At 40.0% G+C, this 20,724-nt stretch overlaps 1 protein-coding gene across 2 annotated transcripts in view; it reads right to left on the reverse strand.

The window, feature by feature from the left end:
- The window catches only part of rapgef5a (Rap guanine nucleotide exchange factor (GEF) 5a), a 132,796-nt gene that overhangs the window by 35,957 nt on the left and 76,115 nt on the right, over positions 1-20,724 (reverse strand). The window contains exons 10-11 of one of the 2 annotated variants that reach the window (XM_036567541.1): positions 6,098-6,234; positions 5,096-5,196 (exon numbers count right to left, since the gene is read on the reverse strand). In XM_036567541.1, coding sequence (XP_036423434.1) covers positions 5,096-5,196; positions 6,098-6,234 — 238 coding nt within the window. Of the gene's footprint in view, positions 1-5,095; positions 5,197-5,770; positions 5,864-6,097; positions 6,235-20,724 lie in introns of those variants that run through there. The other variant, XM_036567540.1, reaches the window with a different exon arrangement.

The following is a 20,724-nucleotide window of genomic DNA, read 5'->3' on the forward strand; positions in this document are numbered from 1 at the left end:
TGGGTGAATTTACTCATTAGAAGGGGTGTCTGGATACTTTTGGACATATGGTCACCAAGATACAGTCAAAAATATGAATATACACTCAGATGACTGCTTTCACACTTAAATCTTAATCATTTAAGCCCTGAGGGATGCATGTTGGCCTACATTCCACAACTGACATAACTACATAATAGGTCTAATAGGTCTTCTGACTAGTAGCTAATAATAAGCCCAGCGTTTACTGGGTTAAAAGGTTAAGAGACCAGTGAACAGCAAAGCATTCCAGGTAATTTTTGGGACTGTGGAGTCCAAACTTGCCATTACATTGCAGCATAAGTGTCAGGCCTATAGCCATTATCTGTGAATCACAAAGCAACCACAATGCTAACATGACTCGCAACTAGCATCTGAACGTACAACGATTACATAACCATTACAACTGTATAGTGGTTTCATGTCTGCTGTATTCATCAGTTTAATGACCAGGAGGATTTTACTAACTGCATGCCTAAGCACCCCCCGCGACCCAGGAGATTCTCTTCTGTCCATCTTAGTGGATCACATCAGAGACCGCATGCTTGCGCTCGCTCCTACCTGCCCGCTACACCTTCGGGCTCCTCCAGCATGCCTGCCTGTCACCCTCCCTCAAAATTAGCTAAGCATGTGTTGAATGTAGTTGATTAGCCAAGACATGTTTGGAGGCTGAAGTTTGTTTCTTTACTTGCTAACTGGAGCTACAAGGCTAATGTAGCTAAGTAATGGAAGCTGATATCTCACCAGCTAGCATTGTGCTAACTGCATGCCTAAATCATCACATACTTTCCTCATACCATGGTAAGATGTTAAATTACAGAGGTGGGAACAATTGACTAAGTTGCAAGTATCAAGTAAGTCTCAAGTCTTGACATTCAAGTTCCAAGTCAAGATAGTCAAGTCTTGATTCAAGTCCTGAGTCAGTAAAGGCAAGTCTCAAGTTGAGTCCTAAACAAGTCAGTATGCATTCATTAGCTAATTTAGGACCGTTTCAACATGAATAATGGTAACAGTACTATAGCCTTTTAATGACAGCACGTTAGTAGTGTATGGCTGTATATTATTTTTTGTTATTATTCTTTTTCTCTTCCATCTAAAATACTAAATCCATGGAACACAAACAGCCATGATAACCATAAAGGTATACACAAAGAGTAGTGCAACTACACATGAAAAGAATTTTCAAAGTACTATTGAAGTTAATTAAAGATCATTTTTGATGATTGAACACTGGGTGTATAGGATTAAAGTAAAACTAGCTCAGCACTAAAACTAGCTCAGCCAACTAAAAACAACCACTAGTTTGAACAAACTTTACAGAACAGAAAACAGAAAGTTGACCCAGTAGTTTCTTATTCAAAGTTTACATACCACCTTAAATGATGCAGCAGTCAGATGCTGGAATGTAACTGCTGCACCATTTAAGGCGGAACAACAATTTCCAATGTAAAGCTGGTAAAAAAAGTCAGCTTCAGCCTCGTGGTAAGTGCTGTGCTTGTTTTAGCCGCAGAGGCTTTAAATTTGGTCAAATGTTTTGCTTGTTTCCAGCTTATGGAGGCAAACTTGAATTCTAAACATTTCACTGGTCTTCTGAAATAAAATAATCTGAGCATAAGCACAGTAACAGACATTTGAGGGCACTGCTGTATATTAAACTTACAGGAGGAAACAAATCCAATCACATGAAATGTAACAGCAGTCTGCAGTCGGATGCCTCTCCACGTTTCTTCCACTTTGGGTCTCAAGTTTTTCCGAGTCATGAGCCTCAGGTCTGAGTCAAATTGGTGTTTGAATCAAAGCCGAGTCACAAGTCTTTCTCGATTTTGTCCAGTCGAGTCTCAAGTCATCAAATTCATGATTCGGGTCAAACTCGAGTCCAGGTCATATGACTCGAGTCTACACCTCTCTCAAATTAACTTAAAACACATAATATGTCTTGGCTAATTGACTACATATGTGGTAACGACAAAGTTTTAATTTTTTTTTTTTTTGCATTTCTTTGTTTTTAGCTTTGCACTTTCCGTACACTTGAAGAACAAGTCTAACAAGTATCCTATGTACACAACAACACAAACACAACCACGTGGCCATGTTGCTACGTATGTTGCTAACCACAGATATGCTACATACAACGAAACCCAGTGAACAGTGACCATTTCATTCATACCAATGCCACCTGCTCACCAACGCACATTTCTACTCACTCTATTCTAATCCTAGCATATTAGCAATACCAGAAAATTGGCCAAGAGAGCTTCCAAAGTCTGCTGTCTTACAAGGAAACTAGAGCGCAAGATTCTGATGCAGGAGTTTCATGACTATTATTTTTTACTGGTTGACGAGTTAATCAAAAATTAAATGACTAATCGACTTGTTGTCATTTACATTTAAAGAATTAAAACAATGGATATCAGTGAAAAGTGTTAGTAGCACTATGCATTTTAATAGCACACTCTTAAAAAAGATGGTTCTTCAAGATGGTTCTTTCTTTAATAAAGAAAAAGGTTCTATATAGAACCATGAACACTCAAAGAACCCTTTGCATGCTTAAAGGGTTCTTTGCATGATAAAGACGTTTTTCAGATTGATGGAAAATGTACATGAATGTGCTATAGAACCTTTTTGAAAAGGGTTCTATATAGCATCCAAAAGGGTTCTTCTATTGTTACAAGCTTGACATTATAACAATAGAAGAACCATTTTGGGTGCTATTTAGAACCATTTATAAAAAGGTTCCATATAGAACCATCTACAGCACATTCTCCATGATGCAAAGAAGACTTTAATCTTCTATATATATAAATATATATATATATATATATATATATATATATATATATATATATATATATATATATATATATATATATATAGAACCATTTTCTTTACTAAAGCACCATTGAAGAAACATCTTTTTTAAGAGTGTATAGCAGTATATTTTATTTCTCATAGTTAGCCCCCTTTCACCCTGTTTTTCAATGGTCAGGACCCCCACAGGACCACCACAGAGCAGGTACTATTTGGGTGGTGGATCATTCTCAGCACTGCAGTAACACTGACGTGGTGGTGGTGTGTTAGTGTGTGTTGCGGTGGTCTGAGTGGATCAGACACAGCTGCTGGAGTTTTAAACACCTCATGGTCGCTGCTGGACTGAGAATAGTCCACCAAACAAAAATATCCAGCCAACAGCGTCTGTGGGCAGCATCCTCTGCAATAGATGAGTTATCGTCTCTGACTTTACATTTACAAGACGGACAAGCAAGGCAGGTGTGTCTAATAGACTGGACATTGAGTGGACACAGTGTTTAAAAACTCCAGCAGCACTGCTGTGTCTGTTTCACTCATACCAGCCCAACACACACTAACACACCACCACCACATCAGTGTCACTGCAGTGCTGAGAATGATTCACTACCAAAATAACACATGCTCTGGAGTGGCTCCTGTGGGGGTCCTGACCATGGAAGAACAGGCTGAATAGGGGGCTAACAAAGTATGCAGAGAAACTGATGGACTACAGTCTGTAATTACAGTCTGTTATACACAAAGTCAGTTGTTATAAAGTGCCCCAGACAGAGCCATGACACAACTCAATGTCACTTGACATCAAAGCTGACAAATGCAGACTATATGATGGATGATGTCTGCTGGAATGTAGGTTCATGTCAGTTGTTATGATGAGTTTGTGTAGGTGTCATGTAGCTATATGAACACAGTGAAGTGTTACCAAACTGGTAATAAAATGAAACCAAGACTACAAAGTATTAGGAGTGGCTCCACCCTTGGTGCAGCAATGTTTATGTTATATAACACTGTGAATTTCTGTTGTTAACCTCTTAAACCTTGTTATTACATCTTAAAGATTCCTATTCAGTAATTACATAGAAAGCAATGCAAAATGGCTGAGTCATATATAATATATAAATGTTAATTTTATTGGATGATAATCAACATTTTAGCCCCATTTTTAGCACAAAATGCTCATATTAGCTGGACTCTAGTTCAAGGGTGCCCAATCCTGGTCCTGGAGATCTACCACCCTGGACAGCTCAGATCAAAACACTTGCACTATAATTCAGGTGCTCCTGAAGGCCTTCATTACTTGGATCAGATCTGTTAGACTATAGTTGGAGCGAAACTTTACAGGGTAGTAGATCTCCAGGACCAGGATTGGGCAACCCTGCCCCAGTTCAACTGCTTTCTGGACATAACTCTTTTATACTTATTGCTGTACTTATTGTACGTATCGCGGTGCATTTGGATAATCCTTGTGAATTTCCCTCGAGAAAATTTTCCTTGCACAGATGAAAAATGTATAAATACAAGTGGTGAACCCTGGCAAGTTCCATGCCACCCAAGTTTATGATGCATCACAAGCCTACACATTCATTGGTCCATCCTGTCTACTTATAGCTAATGATAAATTTACCAGTTGCCAATGACTGCTTCAATGGAAATTGATTTACAGTAAGACGTTATACCATAAGAATCTTTGAGCACATTCATGACGTTATAACACATTAATAAGGTGCATAAATATTTATAAAAAATATTATAGCTATGTTCAGTTTGTGCCATAAATTTTTGACAAAATGCATTAGAAGTAGTGTTTATAACCCATTACATTTTCAGTGCCAAAATAAACCTGCCTTGTCATAAACACATGCTCAATCATGCTAGGACTTCTTGTAACAATTTATGAATTATACTTATATCTGAAATGGAATAATAACATGTAGGTTATTATTTTACACATTGCAAGACTTCTTTGCAAGCTTCAAGTGAAGTGACAATATATTTATTGTGCCATTAGATTATGTTATAACCCCATTACAAGCTGTACTTCTGAGGCACAAGTGAGCGCTTTTAGCCATGTTTATAATGACTTATAAATGCATTATAACACGTCATGAATGTATTTGTAGTTTCTTAAAGATACGATATTAATAGAACGTGTTTGGTAGAGGATGGTCAAACCACACTGTAATCTGACCCCTTGACAGCCATCAACAGCGCCAACTAGTGCTCATATTAGTCTGTGCAGTAGTTCTGATGTACAAAGTTTGGGGTCACTCACCTGCTTCTTTGCCCTCTGTCGCCCCCTGGTGTTCATCCAGCCTCAGGTCACTCAGCAGGTGCTCCAGGATCTTGTGCGGCGTTCCGGACACCACCACGTACCTGTCGGACACAGCAGAGGATGAGGAGTCAGACGGGTAGTCTCCTTCAGTGGAGCAGACTGAGTAGGAACTGCTGCTCCACCCCCTGCTGCTAAGCACATCATCCTCATCATCCTCATCTTCCTCCTCGTCAATGTAACGGAAGTGCGGGACGTCAAAAGTGGCCACGGCTGTGTCGTCCTTACAGCTAGAGTTAGCGCTACCGCTACTACACTCAGAGCCTTCGTCATCATCATCATCGTCATCCTCTTCCTCCTCTACCAGCGTGACGGGTTTGATGTTGAGGCGGTTCGGCCGGACGCTGCCCATTTCCGCCCGGGTCACTGCGTCATGCCCCAGGCCAGGTGTGGAGATGAACCAGGCACGTACTGCCCTACTCCAACAGCCCAGGCCCAGTCTGGGTGTTCCGAGCCGGCCACTCTCTCTCCCTCTCTCTCTCTTTCCCTCTCTCTCTGCCTGCCTGACTGCACAGCAGACACTCCCTGCACTGTCACTGCTGCTGGAGCCTGAACATACACAAGCACGGTGCTCCTGCGGCAAGCAAAAAGACTGTACTCAAGCACACAGACACATACACTCATCTAGAAAGTGCAAATTTCCTTCCTCCTCAGCTTTAGCCCTACGGCTACAATCGTCCCATGCACGCACACGCCCTCACGCAAACTCCCGGTCCGTCAGAGGCCGCTGCACTCACTGCTCCTGCAAGCTCTGCAGCCTGAGTTTGTTCAAAACGCGAAGGGGAGGGGGCAAGTGATTGGTGATTGGAAGGAGGAGGGAGGAGGAGAGCAGCGGTTTAGAGGAGGTGATTGAAGGAGGGAGGGGACAGAACGCTAAGACAGAGAGAGAGAGAGAGAGAGAGAGGGAGAGAGAGAGAGAGAGGGAGGGATGGGCAGGGTGCTCACCTCCTATCACTTTCGTCCTCTTTGACTCCACCTCCAGCTGTCTGTGGGGATGTCCGGTCAGAAGCCACTCTCTGAAGGACCAGCACATCCTGACCCCTCTCCTTCAGACACACGCGCACCGCTCCCTCACCCTGCGCCTGAGAGAGAGAGAGAAAGAGAAAAGGATGAGCCATCATATAAAGAAAGAACTACATGTTCATACCCAATGAGGGCCCATATACTGCATTCTGGATATGGAAAAAAAAGCAGTTCTGGCTGAAACACTCCTTATAACTTCAGTGTGAATGGGAAGTTGAATAGGCCGTTGTATATAAATTGCGTTTGGTTTTTGTGTCTTTGTAAAATGAAAATGGCCTAATACAATTATTTGAAACCTGAAACCTAAGAATACCGGCATTATTTTTGAATCATTTCTGCAAGAAATAGTTGAAAAAGATAAAAAATGACCGAAAAACGTAAATTTAACATCAGACGTGGGCAACTAGTTACAATTACTGGTGACGCTTTATTTTGAGTGGTCCTTTTAGATGAAACAAACACTCAACGGACGCTCAGTAACATGTCAAAAACATATGAGGGTTAGGATTAGGATTTGGGTTGAGGTTAAGGTTAGGGTTAGGATTAGGGCCAGGGTGAGGGTTAGGTGTTGGGTAAGGTTGGGTAAGGTTAGGTTTTGCGTAATGGAAGTAACATATTAACAATACATCTACTTAATGTATGTAATGTCAACAGAACATCTACAAGATATTTACGTGTATTCAGATGCTTCACTACCGCTACTTCACTGATACGCTGTAGATGTGTTACTGATAATCTGTTAAGAGTTTATTAATCATCTACAAAGGACCACTCCAAATAAAGTGCTACCCAGTTACTAAGTTGTCCAATATATCCCACATTACTCAACTATATTGAGTTATTATTGTTTTTTTGATGATTTTATGTATTTAGTGTACAACAGTAATAAATCAAGTTCAACAAGCTTTAACAAGCTGGGTTGGAAATGCTTTAGCAGATTAGGTTTAGTCAATTTATATTGTGCTGGATCAACAAAACTGCCTTATTTGTAAAGAAAGACATTGAATTATGTGGAAATCCTTTCCATAATTCAGTTAAATTCAACTAAAAAATGTTTGTTTTCTTCGAATGTGCGCAAGTAGGGTTCAGGCCACTCTACCCACTTCTGTTCAACAAACAGAAAACTCCAACACCTGCCGACCAATCCGAGATTCTGTCAACTTCAATACACATTTCTGAGGCTATAACTGAAAACAAACAATTGTGTGTGTTCCGCATGCAAATTCTCAGGCTCATTCGCATTCCCATGTAAACCACAACCACTGCAATCCTGCTCGGCTGGTAGAAGGCTGGATGTGACGTACAGGACGGTGCATGCCTCAACTTGGATGCTCTTGAACACCTTCCAGCCCCAGAGACACAGCCACACAATCATACATAGACATGCTATTCAGAGAGCAGAAGATAGAGGGCAATCTATTCAGTCCTACACAGAGAGGGGGCAGCCTGAGGGGGGCGCAATACTCCAGGGCTCAGCTTCTGCGACTACACCTGAGGGATGGTGTTGAAGCCAGGAACTACACACAGGATACTACAGGCAGTTTTAGCTTAGCTGTAAAGCCCGAATACTTGATTAATGAAGTCTTGGTCACACTTTATTTGTATGGTCCCCTATAGATGACCTACAGATACTTAAATCATTACCACACTTTCTGTTGATATTCAGTTGATTATCAACAACACTAAGGTTAGGGTAAGGTTTAGGAGTAGGCATAGGTTTAGCCTTGAGTTTAGGGTCAGGGTTAGGTTCAGGATTAGGGTTAGATTTAATAGAATCGTCCACACTCGACTTCAAGTTCACTTTTAATGGATATTTAGTTGAATGTTACTTAAAGATGTACTGAGCATCTTCGAAGCATCTACAGTAGACCATCCAAATAAAGTGTTACCAAAATCTTTGATTAGATATATTGTGCTGAAGAGGTCATTGAAGATGTGCCTTAAATGTGTATTATACTACTAATTGGCCTATTTAAAAATAGCCGGGCAGGCGCATCAATTTTACATAAACAAAATCTTTTTTTTTTCTTTTAAGTAAAAAATACACCACTGTTCAGTGAAGCTGTGAATTTGCAAAGAACCATCACAGTACACAAGCACCACACAAGCACTGATGTGGCCTCAAGGCCATCAGCTTTATTATAGTCTGCAGTATGCATCAATCCACCATGCTTCTGACCTAAACCAAGCAAACTTACTGCATAATACTGCATAAGCAAAGCTAACCTATGATTTTGGTTTTACAAGCGATTCACTGTCTCTCGTCAGAACACTTCATAAAAATAGAACATCAGAATTTATTTTGGAAAATCATTGGCAAGTGAACCTGTTGAGATCCAACTACCCAGCTTAAGATTTGGTTTGGCGGCATGTCTGCTTTCAACCCATCTTATCCTCCCCACCAGCATAGATCAGGACTAACTGAATTTGTCTCAAAAAGACATCTGATTTGGCCCACCAGAAAGCTGCATTAAACCCCCCACTCTCTCAGCCAAGGAGAGAAAACAGAAGTGTTTATTACAACTTAATACTTTTTAGCTTCTAATTTTTCTTAATCTCTTACATAGCAATGGGCCCAAAGATTTATTACACACCTTTATAACTTAAGAATAGCTCAACCCATTTGCATTGGAGTCCCTGTAGTTAGTGAATAATAAGCCTTGGTAGGAAATTGTAAGTAGGTTAATTTTTGTTTTTTTAGGATAATGTTCTGAAATAAAATGTGAATCAATCTATGATCACAGTTCATCTATGTTGCATATAGTTGTTATTAAATGCAACATAGATAAACAATACATATAGTACTGTTCAAAAGTGTTCAAAAGGGGAGACACCGCTAAAACATTTCACATTTTGGCCAATAAAATGCAGAGCCTATGAGCTGAGTGTTGAGATTTTGGTGTAAGGTTTCCCTTTAAACAAACCTGTTCCATCAGACATGAAACTAATCAGACAAATCAGCTTTTGCCAGAATTCTAACCACTGCAATAGCTAATGTGGCGGAGAGGTAACAGTGGTCGTTCACCTGGCATCATGAATGCTGTTCTACTGGCAGAAATTTGCTAATTTGCAGAAATCTGCAGAAATTTATTAATATCAAGGGGACATATTGCTAGTATGCCCCCCCATGACAAAAGGTTTGGGCAGCTGTCATAGATGCAACTTAAAACCCGTGATACAGTGCATCTCTGTGTATCGTGTGTGTGTGTTTTTGAGGGTCGTGTCCGGACTCGGGCTCAGAAAGCTGCGTTTGATGGAAAGATGAAAGGCACGGAAGGGATTACAGACACCCGACACTGACTCCCACCTCACACTCACGCACCTGGCTCTGTAACACAGGTGTGTAAAGCCTCCATATACAACAACTTCCTAACACACGCATGTACATGCCCTCGTACTAACAAACAATGTCTGCACATGCAAATCAGGAATCTCTGACAGTGAAGGGAGAATCCATTTTTGTAAACCACCCAGAGCCACGATGTTCATCCAGCATGCCATCCAAGAGCGTGAAACCCATGCATGCCACACACACACACACACACACACACAGGTGTCCGGATAACAGAAACAAAAACAAAGAAACAAATATGAGGACAGCTTCTTTCTGCACAGTGTCCTCAATGGAATCTTCCCCTTTCATAAATCAAACTGCTATTTTCTACAGCTAGAACTGAGCTGAGATCAGAACAGGTGTTCTTTCTATTTAAAACTGAGATTAATAAGCACTTTAGAATGTTGAGTCATGTCTTCAAAGTGGGACTTTGATCACAAAGAATACATCCCAGACACCCGTGTCTTTATGTGTGAGGACAAAAATGTTCCGTCATCGTAGGGAAACCCGAGAAAAGCCAGTCTACTGCTTTCCTAAAGTGATGTTTTACAAAACTTCTTGTTTCATTTTTTAAAACTGAAAGAACAAACTCATTTATTTTGAGTTTCTGAGGTTAAGGCTAGGGCCATCAAGTACAGCTTATTCATATCTCAGGTGATATTTCTGACAAGATTACGTAAGATAACCCACCTGCATTAAGAAGGGGAAAGTCAAAAAACATCCAAAACTTGGAGCTCAGAAAATGATTAAAAGCTACAGAGAAAACGGGACTCCTAACAACCACCTGCAAGACCTGGTAGACACCAACACTGTCCCCATCAGATAAACAGCACTTAAAGCTTTCAACTTTGAGAGAGAGGAGAAAATCAAGCTGCTTCAGATCTGAAAACATCCACAGGTGTTTCTGTCCATCCTTCCACTGTGAGAAGACAACTCAGCGCTATGGGTCTGAAAGGATGTGTAGCTGATAAGAAGCTCTTACTGAAAAAAGGAGACGGACACATTAAACAAAGAAGCTGCTGGTGTTCTCAGAACGATGAACTGACCACCCCAGAGTCCAGACCTCAACATCACTCGACATGTTTGGGATTAATTGGATCATGAGAAGCAAAAAATGCAACCAACTTCTGAGACTGAACTTTGGAGGTATGGAAAAACACCCCTGTAGATTTCTGAGAAAAACTGAAACCAAGTGTCCTGAGAGGAAATTAAATAAATAAACAGTATCATTGTGATGTGTGTATCACAATGATATGCAAAAGTGTGGGCGCCCCGGTCAAATTCCATGTTTTGCTGATTTTTTAAATGAAAATAAATTAACACGACCTTGCAATTATTGTATATTAACTGAATTTAACATACTGGGGAAAAATAAAACATAAATGTGGCATGTGCAACAGTTATGGCACATTTCATATTTTATGCTTTAGCTAAAGAATCGAGTGCTAAATAATGTGCTATATATATATATATATATATATATATATATATATATATATATATATATATATAAAACACATGCATGTATCTCTCTCTCTCTATATATATATATATATATATATATATATGGAGAGAGAGAGAGAGAGAGAGACGGATAGATAGAGAGATAAATAGATATATGTATGTATACACACACAAAAACAAACCTGAGTGTGTGTGTGTGTGTGTGTGTGTGTGTGTGCGTGTGCGCCTGCCATGCGTGTAGCCTTTCTGATGATTCATTCAGTAGTGAGCACCTGGCAGGTGATCTGGCAGTGATGTCATTCAAAAGCCCGCCCAGGGATGTATGTTGGCCCCAGGTGGGCGGAGTCAGACAGGTAATGACCTGTTCTCATTCTGTAGAACACTGCAGCTGCCGGCTACTCTCCAGACACCAAAGAGCCAACATGACTCAGTGTGTGTGTGTGTGTGTGTGTGTGTGTGTGTGTGTGTGTGTACACACTGCAGGTAATTATAACTCACTCTCTCTCTGCCTCATGAGCTACAGCTCACCGTCACTCAGAATCACACTGAACACTGTGAGTGGAATGCAAGTGTATAATGTGCCAAGAGCACTTAATGAACCTTTGGATGAGTTCAAAATGTCAGAGTGACATTGAAGAATAAAAACTCTCATGTGTTGAAGCTAAAAGCTCTTAGTCTCTTTAAGCATAAAATAAGTGCACAGTGCATGTTTTAAATTTGCCAATTAAACAGAGAAGCTGCTGGTGTTCTCAGAACAATGAACTGACCAATCCAGAGTCCAGACCTCAACATCATTGAATGTGTTTGTGATTACTTGGATCGTGAGAAGCAGAAAATGCAACCAACTTCTACGACTGAACTTTGGAGCTGTGCAAACCGAAAGCGAGTCTCCTGAAATGAATGGAAGATGTAATAAAGGCAGAGTGGACACACTGAACACTGAAAAATAGATTATATTTGGTTGCTGAGGTTTCTGTGTAATTCTCTATTAAATATAGGGTTTCTGCTTTTTTCCTCATTCTGAAAAATGAATAACTTGTACTTAATGATCATTTTGAGGAAATATTGAAGAGTGGGCCTTTTCAGTCCCTGACCTGGGTCATGGATTAAATAGTTCTAGTACTTAACACATACACAAATTTAAACATATATATTTATCGTGACATGTACACATACAAACATACTTTAGCAGACATATTAAAGTGATAGTCTGGTCAAAATAAAACATTTAACCACCAATAGATCTGTTACAACCATGCCTACTTGCCTCCTACAGCAGTGAGGCAGTGATGCAGGTTTTTAGGCTTGAATCCTAGGAAAACCTACTTCTGATGATGAATCTTGAAGGGTGAAGTAAATTTGGAAGGGCTACAACCATTCTGGGGCAGATACTTGGAGACTTTCTGGCTTTGGAGAGTACGGATTACTCAAGTCACAAAAATGACTCGGCTGATGAGGAGCATCACAAGCTAGATATTTGACCTAAGTTCGGCTTCACACTTACTCAGACTTCCTATAGCAGCTCACCACTTTTTGTCAAGTCAACATTATCATTTTTTTTAGGGATCAACAAATGCAAAAAACAATACTGGTAACACTTTACTGTAGGGTGCTGTTCATAAGACTACATGACACCTACATGAGCTTGCAATGGCAACTGACATAACCCTACATAACTGTTTATAAAGGCTTATTCCAACAGAACCTTTACAGCGAATGATGCCTATTGGAATAAGTATTCATAAACATTTATGTAGGGTTATGTCCATTGTCATGAAAAGCTTATGTAGGTGTCATGTAGCCTTATGAACAGCATCCTAGAGTAAAGTGTTACCACGATACCTTTAGCCTTTAGCCTTTTTTGCATTGTCCAAAGCTAAGTTGCTGCACTCTGCACATTGTTTCAGCTAAATTATACGTTTGATAAAGAAAAAGTCTGAATGTTGTCTTCTTCCATGACTGATGTAAAAGCCTAGAGTAGATGACCGCAGTAATGATTCCCAATAGCTGCATGATGTATTTGTGTAATGAACGCTGAGTACTGTACTGAGAGCAACTTGATAAGGCACAACAATAACAAAACGTGAATTGAGAGATACAGCGCTGTTACGTAACATGACAAACAATGCATTAAATGCCAGCTTTGTGCCATGTTTGTGTGACGCTTGTGTGAGTTCGTGTACCAACAAGGGCACAAAATGTTACTGATGTGAAGAACTAGCATGTAGTACGCCAAAAGCCCTAGAAAGCACACACCTCTCACATGTCCACTCATTTCAGCGCACACAAGGGTGTTTTCACTATAGTTACTAGAGTGCAAGTAGCTTCTTTTTGTGGACAGTCTTGTTAAACGTAAGTTAATGAGTATGTAAGCGAGGTCCATGAGGCATCTAAAAAACAGTCATAATTAATTTTTACATGTCCATTTTCCAGCCTCTCTTTATCCTTTAGAATTAAATATGCTGTGCCTTTAAGACAGATATATATATATATATATATATATATATATATATATATATATTTACAGCAGTGAAAGATGTGTATATATATATATATATATATAATACACACACACACACACACATCTTTCACTGCTGTAAAGTGAATAGGCGGATGAGCCAATGAGTCAAAACATTACAACTACGTGCTTAATATGCTGTTGGTCCTCTGTGTGCCATCAAAACAGCTCCAAACCATCTACAAGACCTCTGAAGTTGCTGTGGTATCTGGCACCAAGACATTAGCATCAGACCTTTAAGTCCTGTGAATTGTCACCACAGACTGGACTTGTTGTTCCAGCACATCCCACAGATGCTCGATCAGACTGAGATCTGGACAATTAAGAGGCCAGGGCAACACCTTGAGCTCGCTCCAAGGTCCAGTGCCAACACTGGCATGCCATTGTGGGTGCAGGACAGGGGTTAGCATGGGTACCCTGACCGATCTGTGCCTACGTAGCCCCATACGCAGCAGGGTTTTGTGACACATATACGTGTATGCTAATTTGTATGACATCACAAAAAACAATACATTCAAAACAGGGTATTTTTGCAGATTAGTTATCATATATGGACTGTATGGACTGAATATTTTGATTTGAAATTTTAACAGTACACTGAATTCAGTACACCACTGTTGTCATAACAAAACCTTGTATCTCCAAATCTGTAAGGAGAAGACAAGATATATTAATGTAATAACATATAACCCCAACTAATATTAGATCGTTTCTGTTGGCTTATCAGTGTACAGTGTTCACACAATGTAAAGCGAAGCTGCCAAACAGTCAACGACTGGACAAATGGAGTCAAACAGTTTTGAAATGACAGTAACACAATAGAGAATCTCACACAGACACAAACGCTGCGGTCAAGCCGTTCACTCTGCAGTTTGACCTTGCGCCAGTGAAGCCTGCCGTGCCTCAGACTCATGGGAGTTTGTGAGTGATGAGGAGCCATTTGCTCTCTCACCTGCAGAGTGAAGGATGCTGGGACGCAGACACAACAGGAAGCAGGCCGTCACTCATAGCCCGGGCATCTGCACTGTTGGCGGCCAGAACGGAAACAGCCAAAAGACTCTCGCTCACACAGACAGAGCTGCCCACCACACCAAAAGAACACACCGGCCTTGGGACAACCCCTGACCTCCGCTTGGAGGTTCTGACATAACAGAGGACGGTCTACTTAAGACTGCGGTTAGCTAGCTGAGTTCGATGCCCAAATATTCCCAACACTGATCCAAAATAACTTCAACATGGAATGTTTGTTCACATTCCCACTACTGCATTGCCTGTCAGTCAAACCCCCCCTCCCTGTTTGTGTGCACAAAGGCAGTAGCGCTGATGGAAACATCACTCAGATCGCACGGCAGTTATGTAACTCAATGAAAACACCTAAATTAACAAACAAAGCCCCAGAGACTGCTGGGAAAAAAATTCCAGCGATGTACCTGATAACAAAACCCGTTTATCTGCGGCGAGCACATTTCTCTAGAGTGTCCCCAAAGTAAACATGGCGCTACTCCGGAGAGCTCACAGGCCAGTGGATGCTTACACAGATGGAGGATCACGCACTTTCACACACTAACTTTAAACACGCTGCCGTAATTACCAAAGCATCTGTTTAATCTGACACCAGTGCATACATATACATATAAAACTCAGAGCTTATGAACATGACGCTACACACAGCAGTCACTCATTAAAACGAAAGCACACTGACGAATATGGGGAAAGCAGTTCTGGCTTCAACGAGATTATAAAGTGAGACAAACTCTTAGCCAACTATGCAAGAATTATATAACCTGTCATAGCTCGAGGAGAGGAACTCACAGTGGTTTGAGGAAACAGTGCAGGAATGTACTGTAGTCTAGGCTGGACTGTGAGTTCCACTCAGCATGGGCCCAAGCTGGAGAAATACATGCTGGACACAACTTAAAGTGAGGGGAAGTTTTCAGACACTTTTGTTTCTGTTATTTTAAATATTTCCAGCAAATATATCCACTTCAAGTGCAAATCCACTTATGTACATATTATCGGCACTTATTCATCCAAGTTGCAGACGGTCAAATCTCTGCTTGTTTCCACATCGCACAAAAGTTTCATGAATCAGACGATGTTAGTTCGTACGTCGTTAAACGTGCTCTATTTTGATGAAGGAGGGCCAAAGTCTTTTGACTTCGTTCTTATAAATGAAAACAAAAAAGTCCTAATAATAAAACTTTATTATTAAATCATATATAGACACTAAATTAAAATATTGGTATTTGTAAAGGCTAAAAATAAAAATTAAATCAAGTTCTACGAAGTAGTGCTGCAAAAATAAAAAAAAAATAAAATAAAAATGAAAAATAAATTAGAAACATTTTACACAACAAGGTGCTTCCTAAAGTTCTCAGAGACTGTTTACCATTATAAACAACACTCATATGGAAAAACTACAGAGCTCTAGCATTGACTTTAAACATTCCTATACAATCACAGTACAATTTATTCAATAATACGCAAGTGAAAGGTTCATGGAACCACAACTAATCGCCCCTGGACAGGCAAGAGGTTAGAAAGGCAGAAGATGAACCTTTCAACAAGACAGCGACACCAAACATACAGCCACAATGATCCAAGATTGGTTTCTAAAAAAGTTGAAAGTGATTGCATGAACTAGCCAGCTTCATGTTTTGAATACCACTGAAAATTAAAAAAAAAAGAAAAGAAAACAGACTTTGGCCTAATTTAATATAGGGCTGTAGGGCTGTATGCTTACTTTTTTAGGTGACAGCACTGGTGTTGCACAAACATTTATCAGCATACAGAGGAAAACATTTAAAAGTTTTATTATTCAAAACTAGCCAAAGTTGCCTGAGTAACTGAGACTGCTTCTTCAGATGAGCTAACAGAGCTAAAAGGTAGAAGTTTGTCAGAGAAATATCTTTTCAGTGTTTCTGGAGCTGGTTAACATCAGTAAGAACAATCAGCCTAGTTCATTACACAGCTGTGCTACCTCTGACATCACATCCTTAACAATGCATCCTTGGCAACACGGTCATGTTAAAGGCATTTGTGTTCTGTAGTAGCAAAGGGTAATATGTATACAGTACTGTGCAACAGTTTTAGGTCGTTGAGTAAATTAGATTTTAAAAGCTTTTTATCCAGGGAGCATTTGTTTGAGCAGAACAAGCTACATTACAATAAATACAGATAATATCAATACGCTAAGTAGTGACTTTATGTATGTCATTGTGTTCATTTAACCATTTCAAATCCTTTTTTATGTATTAGTTTTAGTTCTCATCCAACAGCTGGTTTGGCTTATCAGTGCTTCACTACACTGCTGTTTGAAAATACCACAAAGTATTTTACCACATTTATGTTTATTTGTTTTTCATTCTAATGACATTCTATTTATTTCTTTAAACACAGCTGCCCTTCCCATTATGTGAACATGATAAATGGGGGGGTGGGGTTGGGGGGGTTGTTGTGCTGGAGCCTATCCCAGCAGTCATTGGGCAGAAGGCAGGAAACACTTTGTACAGGCCTCAAGTCCATCACAGGGCAGACAAACAGATATATACTTTCACACCTAGGGCCAATTTAACATCTCCAGTTCGCTTGACCGCATGTCTCTGGACAAAGAAAGCATCCTGATCACCCAGCCAGGGAATCAAACTCCCCTTCGCCCTTCTTGCTGTGAGGCTACCCACCATGCCGCCCTGATTCTTTTAATATGCTATTTCTTTTTCATGCTATTTACATGTCATCAGTGACCTTTGCTGCTTGTGCTGACAATCTGAAAACTAATAGAATGACATATTTCAATGCAATTACTAATAAACACTGAAAATGTCCATCCTTAGTGGTCAAGTATTGCAATTATTTATGAGCGCCTGCCAGTTTTCTCTGTTCAGAGTGTCCAGCAGAATCATAGGACCACATACTGCACCTGATTCCTCTAAAAGTGTCTACTAATAAACCTAAAGAGAGATGAGAGGTGGCCTACAGCCTGTTTCTCTCCTCCCTTTCCTTCCCTTCTTTCCTGTCCCCTTCCTCTGCCAAAGTTCATCACTCATTCCCCAGGACATTACCTCACCGAACTTTCCTGCACCATATCTTTCTCATACCGCCACTCACTCTCTCTCTCACTGCACTTAAAGATACGACGATCTTTTCTTCAGCTGTGGCCCAACAGAAACATCCTGAGTTCTAAACCCATATCAACTTTTCCATCTTCTTCTCCTCTCACGTCTCCAGTTACAGCGAATCACAGCTGCACTTCACATAATCTGATCCAAAACAAGCCAAAAAATTGCATTCATTTTCCATTTAAAGCTTTGCGCTCCGATATCAAACACATTAGGTGATGTCACATTCTGACGAAGCCGCCTAATACTACAAATAATAGAGCCAAAAAAAAGAAAAAAAGAAGCAGCTGCTGGTGTTCTCAGAGCAATGAACTGGTCAGCCTAAAGTCCAGACCTCAACATCACTGTATGTGAACATCTGGATTGTGAGAAGCAGGAAGTGCAACCAACTTCTAAGACTGAACTGTGGAGGTGTGGAAAAATATCCCTGCAGATTTCTTTGAAAAACTGAAAGTTGAAAAGAATGGAAGCTGTGATAAGGGCAAAGAGTGGACACACCTAATACTTAATAATATTACATTTAGATGCCATTTCTGTGTAAAAATTATGCTAAAATTATGTTTTCATTTTTTTTCTTGAAGTAGAAAAATGAATAACTTTGGACAAACCTGAAAATTAACAAATGAAAATATTTTTTTATTATTGACACGATCAATAATGTCAGGCCTACAGAGAGAATCTACATTTGCTTCCCTACACTTTCAGAAAAAGACATGAAACTGTCACTGGGGCAGTGCCCCTCTTGTCACTGGGGTGGTACCCTCAGGGGAACATCTCAGTACCTTTAATCAGGGAACATAACTGTACAAAATCCATTAAAATGATATTTTCTAAGCTGTACTGACTCCACACACCCCGTCTCGTCTCCAGCCTTTTTATTTTATTGCTCTATTTTAAAACATTCGGTTATGAAAAGGTACAAGTACATAATTTTCACCTGGAAAAAACTTATTTAAGGTTCACAATCAGACCCTAAAACCACTGTTGTACCTTTGAGGGAACATTTACATTGTTTGTACCTTGATAAATGAAAAATGTACCTGCACAGAACCTTTATTTCTACCAGTGTATAGAACCTTTCAATCAATGATTCTTTAAAGAACTACTTTTGTAAAAAGTTTCAAGAGGCTCTACATGATGTGAAGGTTCTGTGGTCATTAAAGGTTCCTCCTAGAACTGTTTAAGAAGAGTCATTTTTTAAGAATATATCACAAATGTTCAAGTAACAATACAGTGACCGTTAGGGCTGCCACCTGTTTTATGTGTATATGTGCCTGACTGACGTAAGCTGTAGAGCACTGAGGAAAGGAAAGGAGGGTTTCATGGAAAGCCTACAGGAAGCACTTGGTGTTTCTTTCCTGCATTGCTGAACACAAAGTAACTCATTGAGTTTGTATTTGCGTCAGGGTGTGTACGCAGCTGCAGCCGCCCCAAGTACCCCAGAAAGCTGGAATCTGAAACTGAAAGGGTCAGGGCCGCGCTGTGATACGGTAAGTCACTCCTACTACTGGAAAAGGACCCACTAAACAATCAGAAGGGCCTGGACAGGAAGATGCAATCTAATCACTTATCCATCAAAGGCAATGCTAAATGTGGGAATAAAACACCCAGAGACCCTCGGGTTAACCGATTTGCAATACCTGCTACATCATATTTTGCATTATGTACGACACAGGAAATCTCCATTGCATAACAAGGGAAGTAATAAGATTACATGAGCTGCAGAGGTTTCTCGGCCAGGAAGGGACCGATCCGAATCTCATCTGAAGACTGATCGTCTGCGCTAATGGGGTTAAAGTTGCACTAAGTAAGTTGGTAATTAATGGCCTGCTAATCCTGGAACCCAGAACCTCTGATAATCTAGCATATGCTCATTAAAACCTAGGAGGTTACCTCGGAAACCACTAAATCTTTCTCAAAACATCTTTATTCTTACTTAAATATGAGTCATAGCTGTAAACAAGTTGACTTGCATAGGTAAATATCCGCACTGTCCAAACTTTACAGGAGAAGGCAAAAACACTCTCAACATTCAATGTAAGATAATGTAAAGAGATTTTATAACAAGTGATTTTAAAACATTTCCATTAGTCCATTTATCATGAAATTATTTAAGGGCAGCTTGTGTGTTGAAAGGATGTAGAAAAATAAAAATCAACAAAAATGGAGATACATGGTTTTCTTTGGACAGCGACAATATATGCTAATGCTCACTACTTAGCTACACTACGATACTCTGAAAGTATACCAGTGACTAGGTTTGGGTGTCATTCCCTTTTTTAATACCTTCAAGGCATCATTCAATAAATGAGCCCAACCAATGAAAAACCACATATTAACCATTCCACCGTTTTTTTTTTTGCATATCAGTTATTTTTTTTCTACTTTATTTTGTACAACTTTTTATATTAATAAGCCAAACTATGCTTTATTTATGTATTAGTGACCCCATTATTTTAAGTACATGGCATCAAACAATGCCATAACATGCTTATATGATTTTTACCAAAAATTTCACATACACTTTTGCAAAGGCTCAAATGTTAAACCACCTAACAACAGTTAAATGTTAAACAGTGCTGCAAACTAGGAGAGAGGAGCTAGTTAGCATTGGCTTAGCTAGCATGAAAACAGCTCTGCTCAGCACAGAACATATTTGATTGAGCATCAACACCGATGACAGTGATTCAAATCTGAGAAAAAAGTCGAGCAGCTGGCACTGAAGGGACAGAAAGGTGAAATTAAAACTGTTCCGTGGTGTTTTGATCTGTAGCTTGATTGGTTAACTTAGTGTTAGCTTGGCGAGCTCTGCTAATACAAGTGAAGAGGATAAAAACTAATGTCTGAGACAGTAAAAATGACTGGTTTGGGAGCAATTTGAAAGTCAAAATTGAACCTGTTCTGTGGTGTTTGGGACTGTAGTGTTTTGGCTAAGCTTACAATGGCTTAGCTAGCAGGCAAAACTTGCCCCACACCACAGCAATGGCTTAATTGAGTCACAGGCTTAGTTGAGTCACCAGTCGAGTGACTGGTGTCAGAGTGAAAGCTGAAATTGAATGTGTTCTCTGGTGTTTGCTGCTGAGCCATTATCATGTTTAGTCTTTCTGAGGTTTTT

This window comes from Colossoma macropomum, unplaced genomic scaffold (assembly GCF_904425465.1).
Source record: "Colossoma macropomum unplaced genomic scaffold, Colossoma_macropomum, whole genome shotgun sequence".
NCBI classification, from domain to species: domain Eukaryota; kingdom Metazoa; phylum Chordata; class Actinopteri; order Characiformes; family Serrasalmidae; genus Colossoma; species Colossoma macropomum.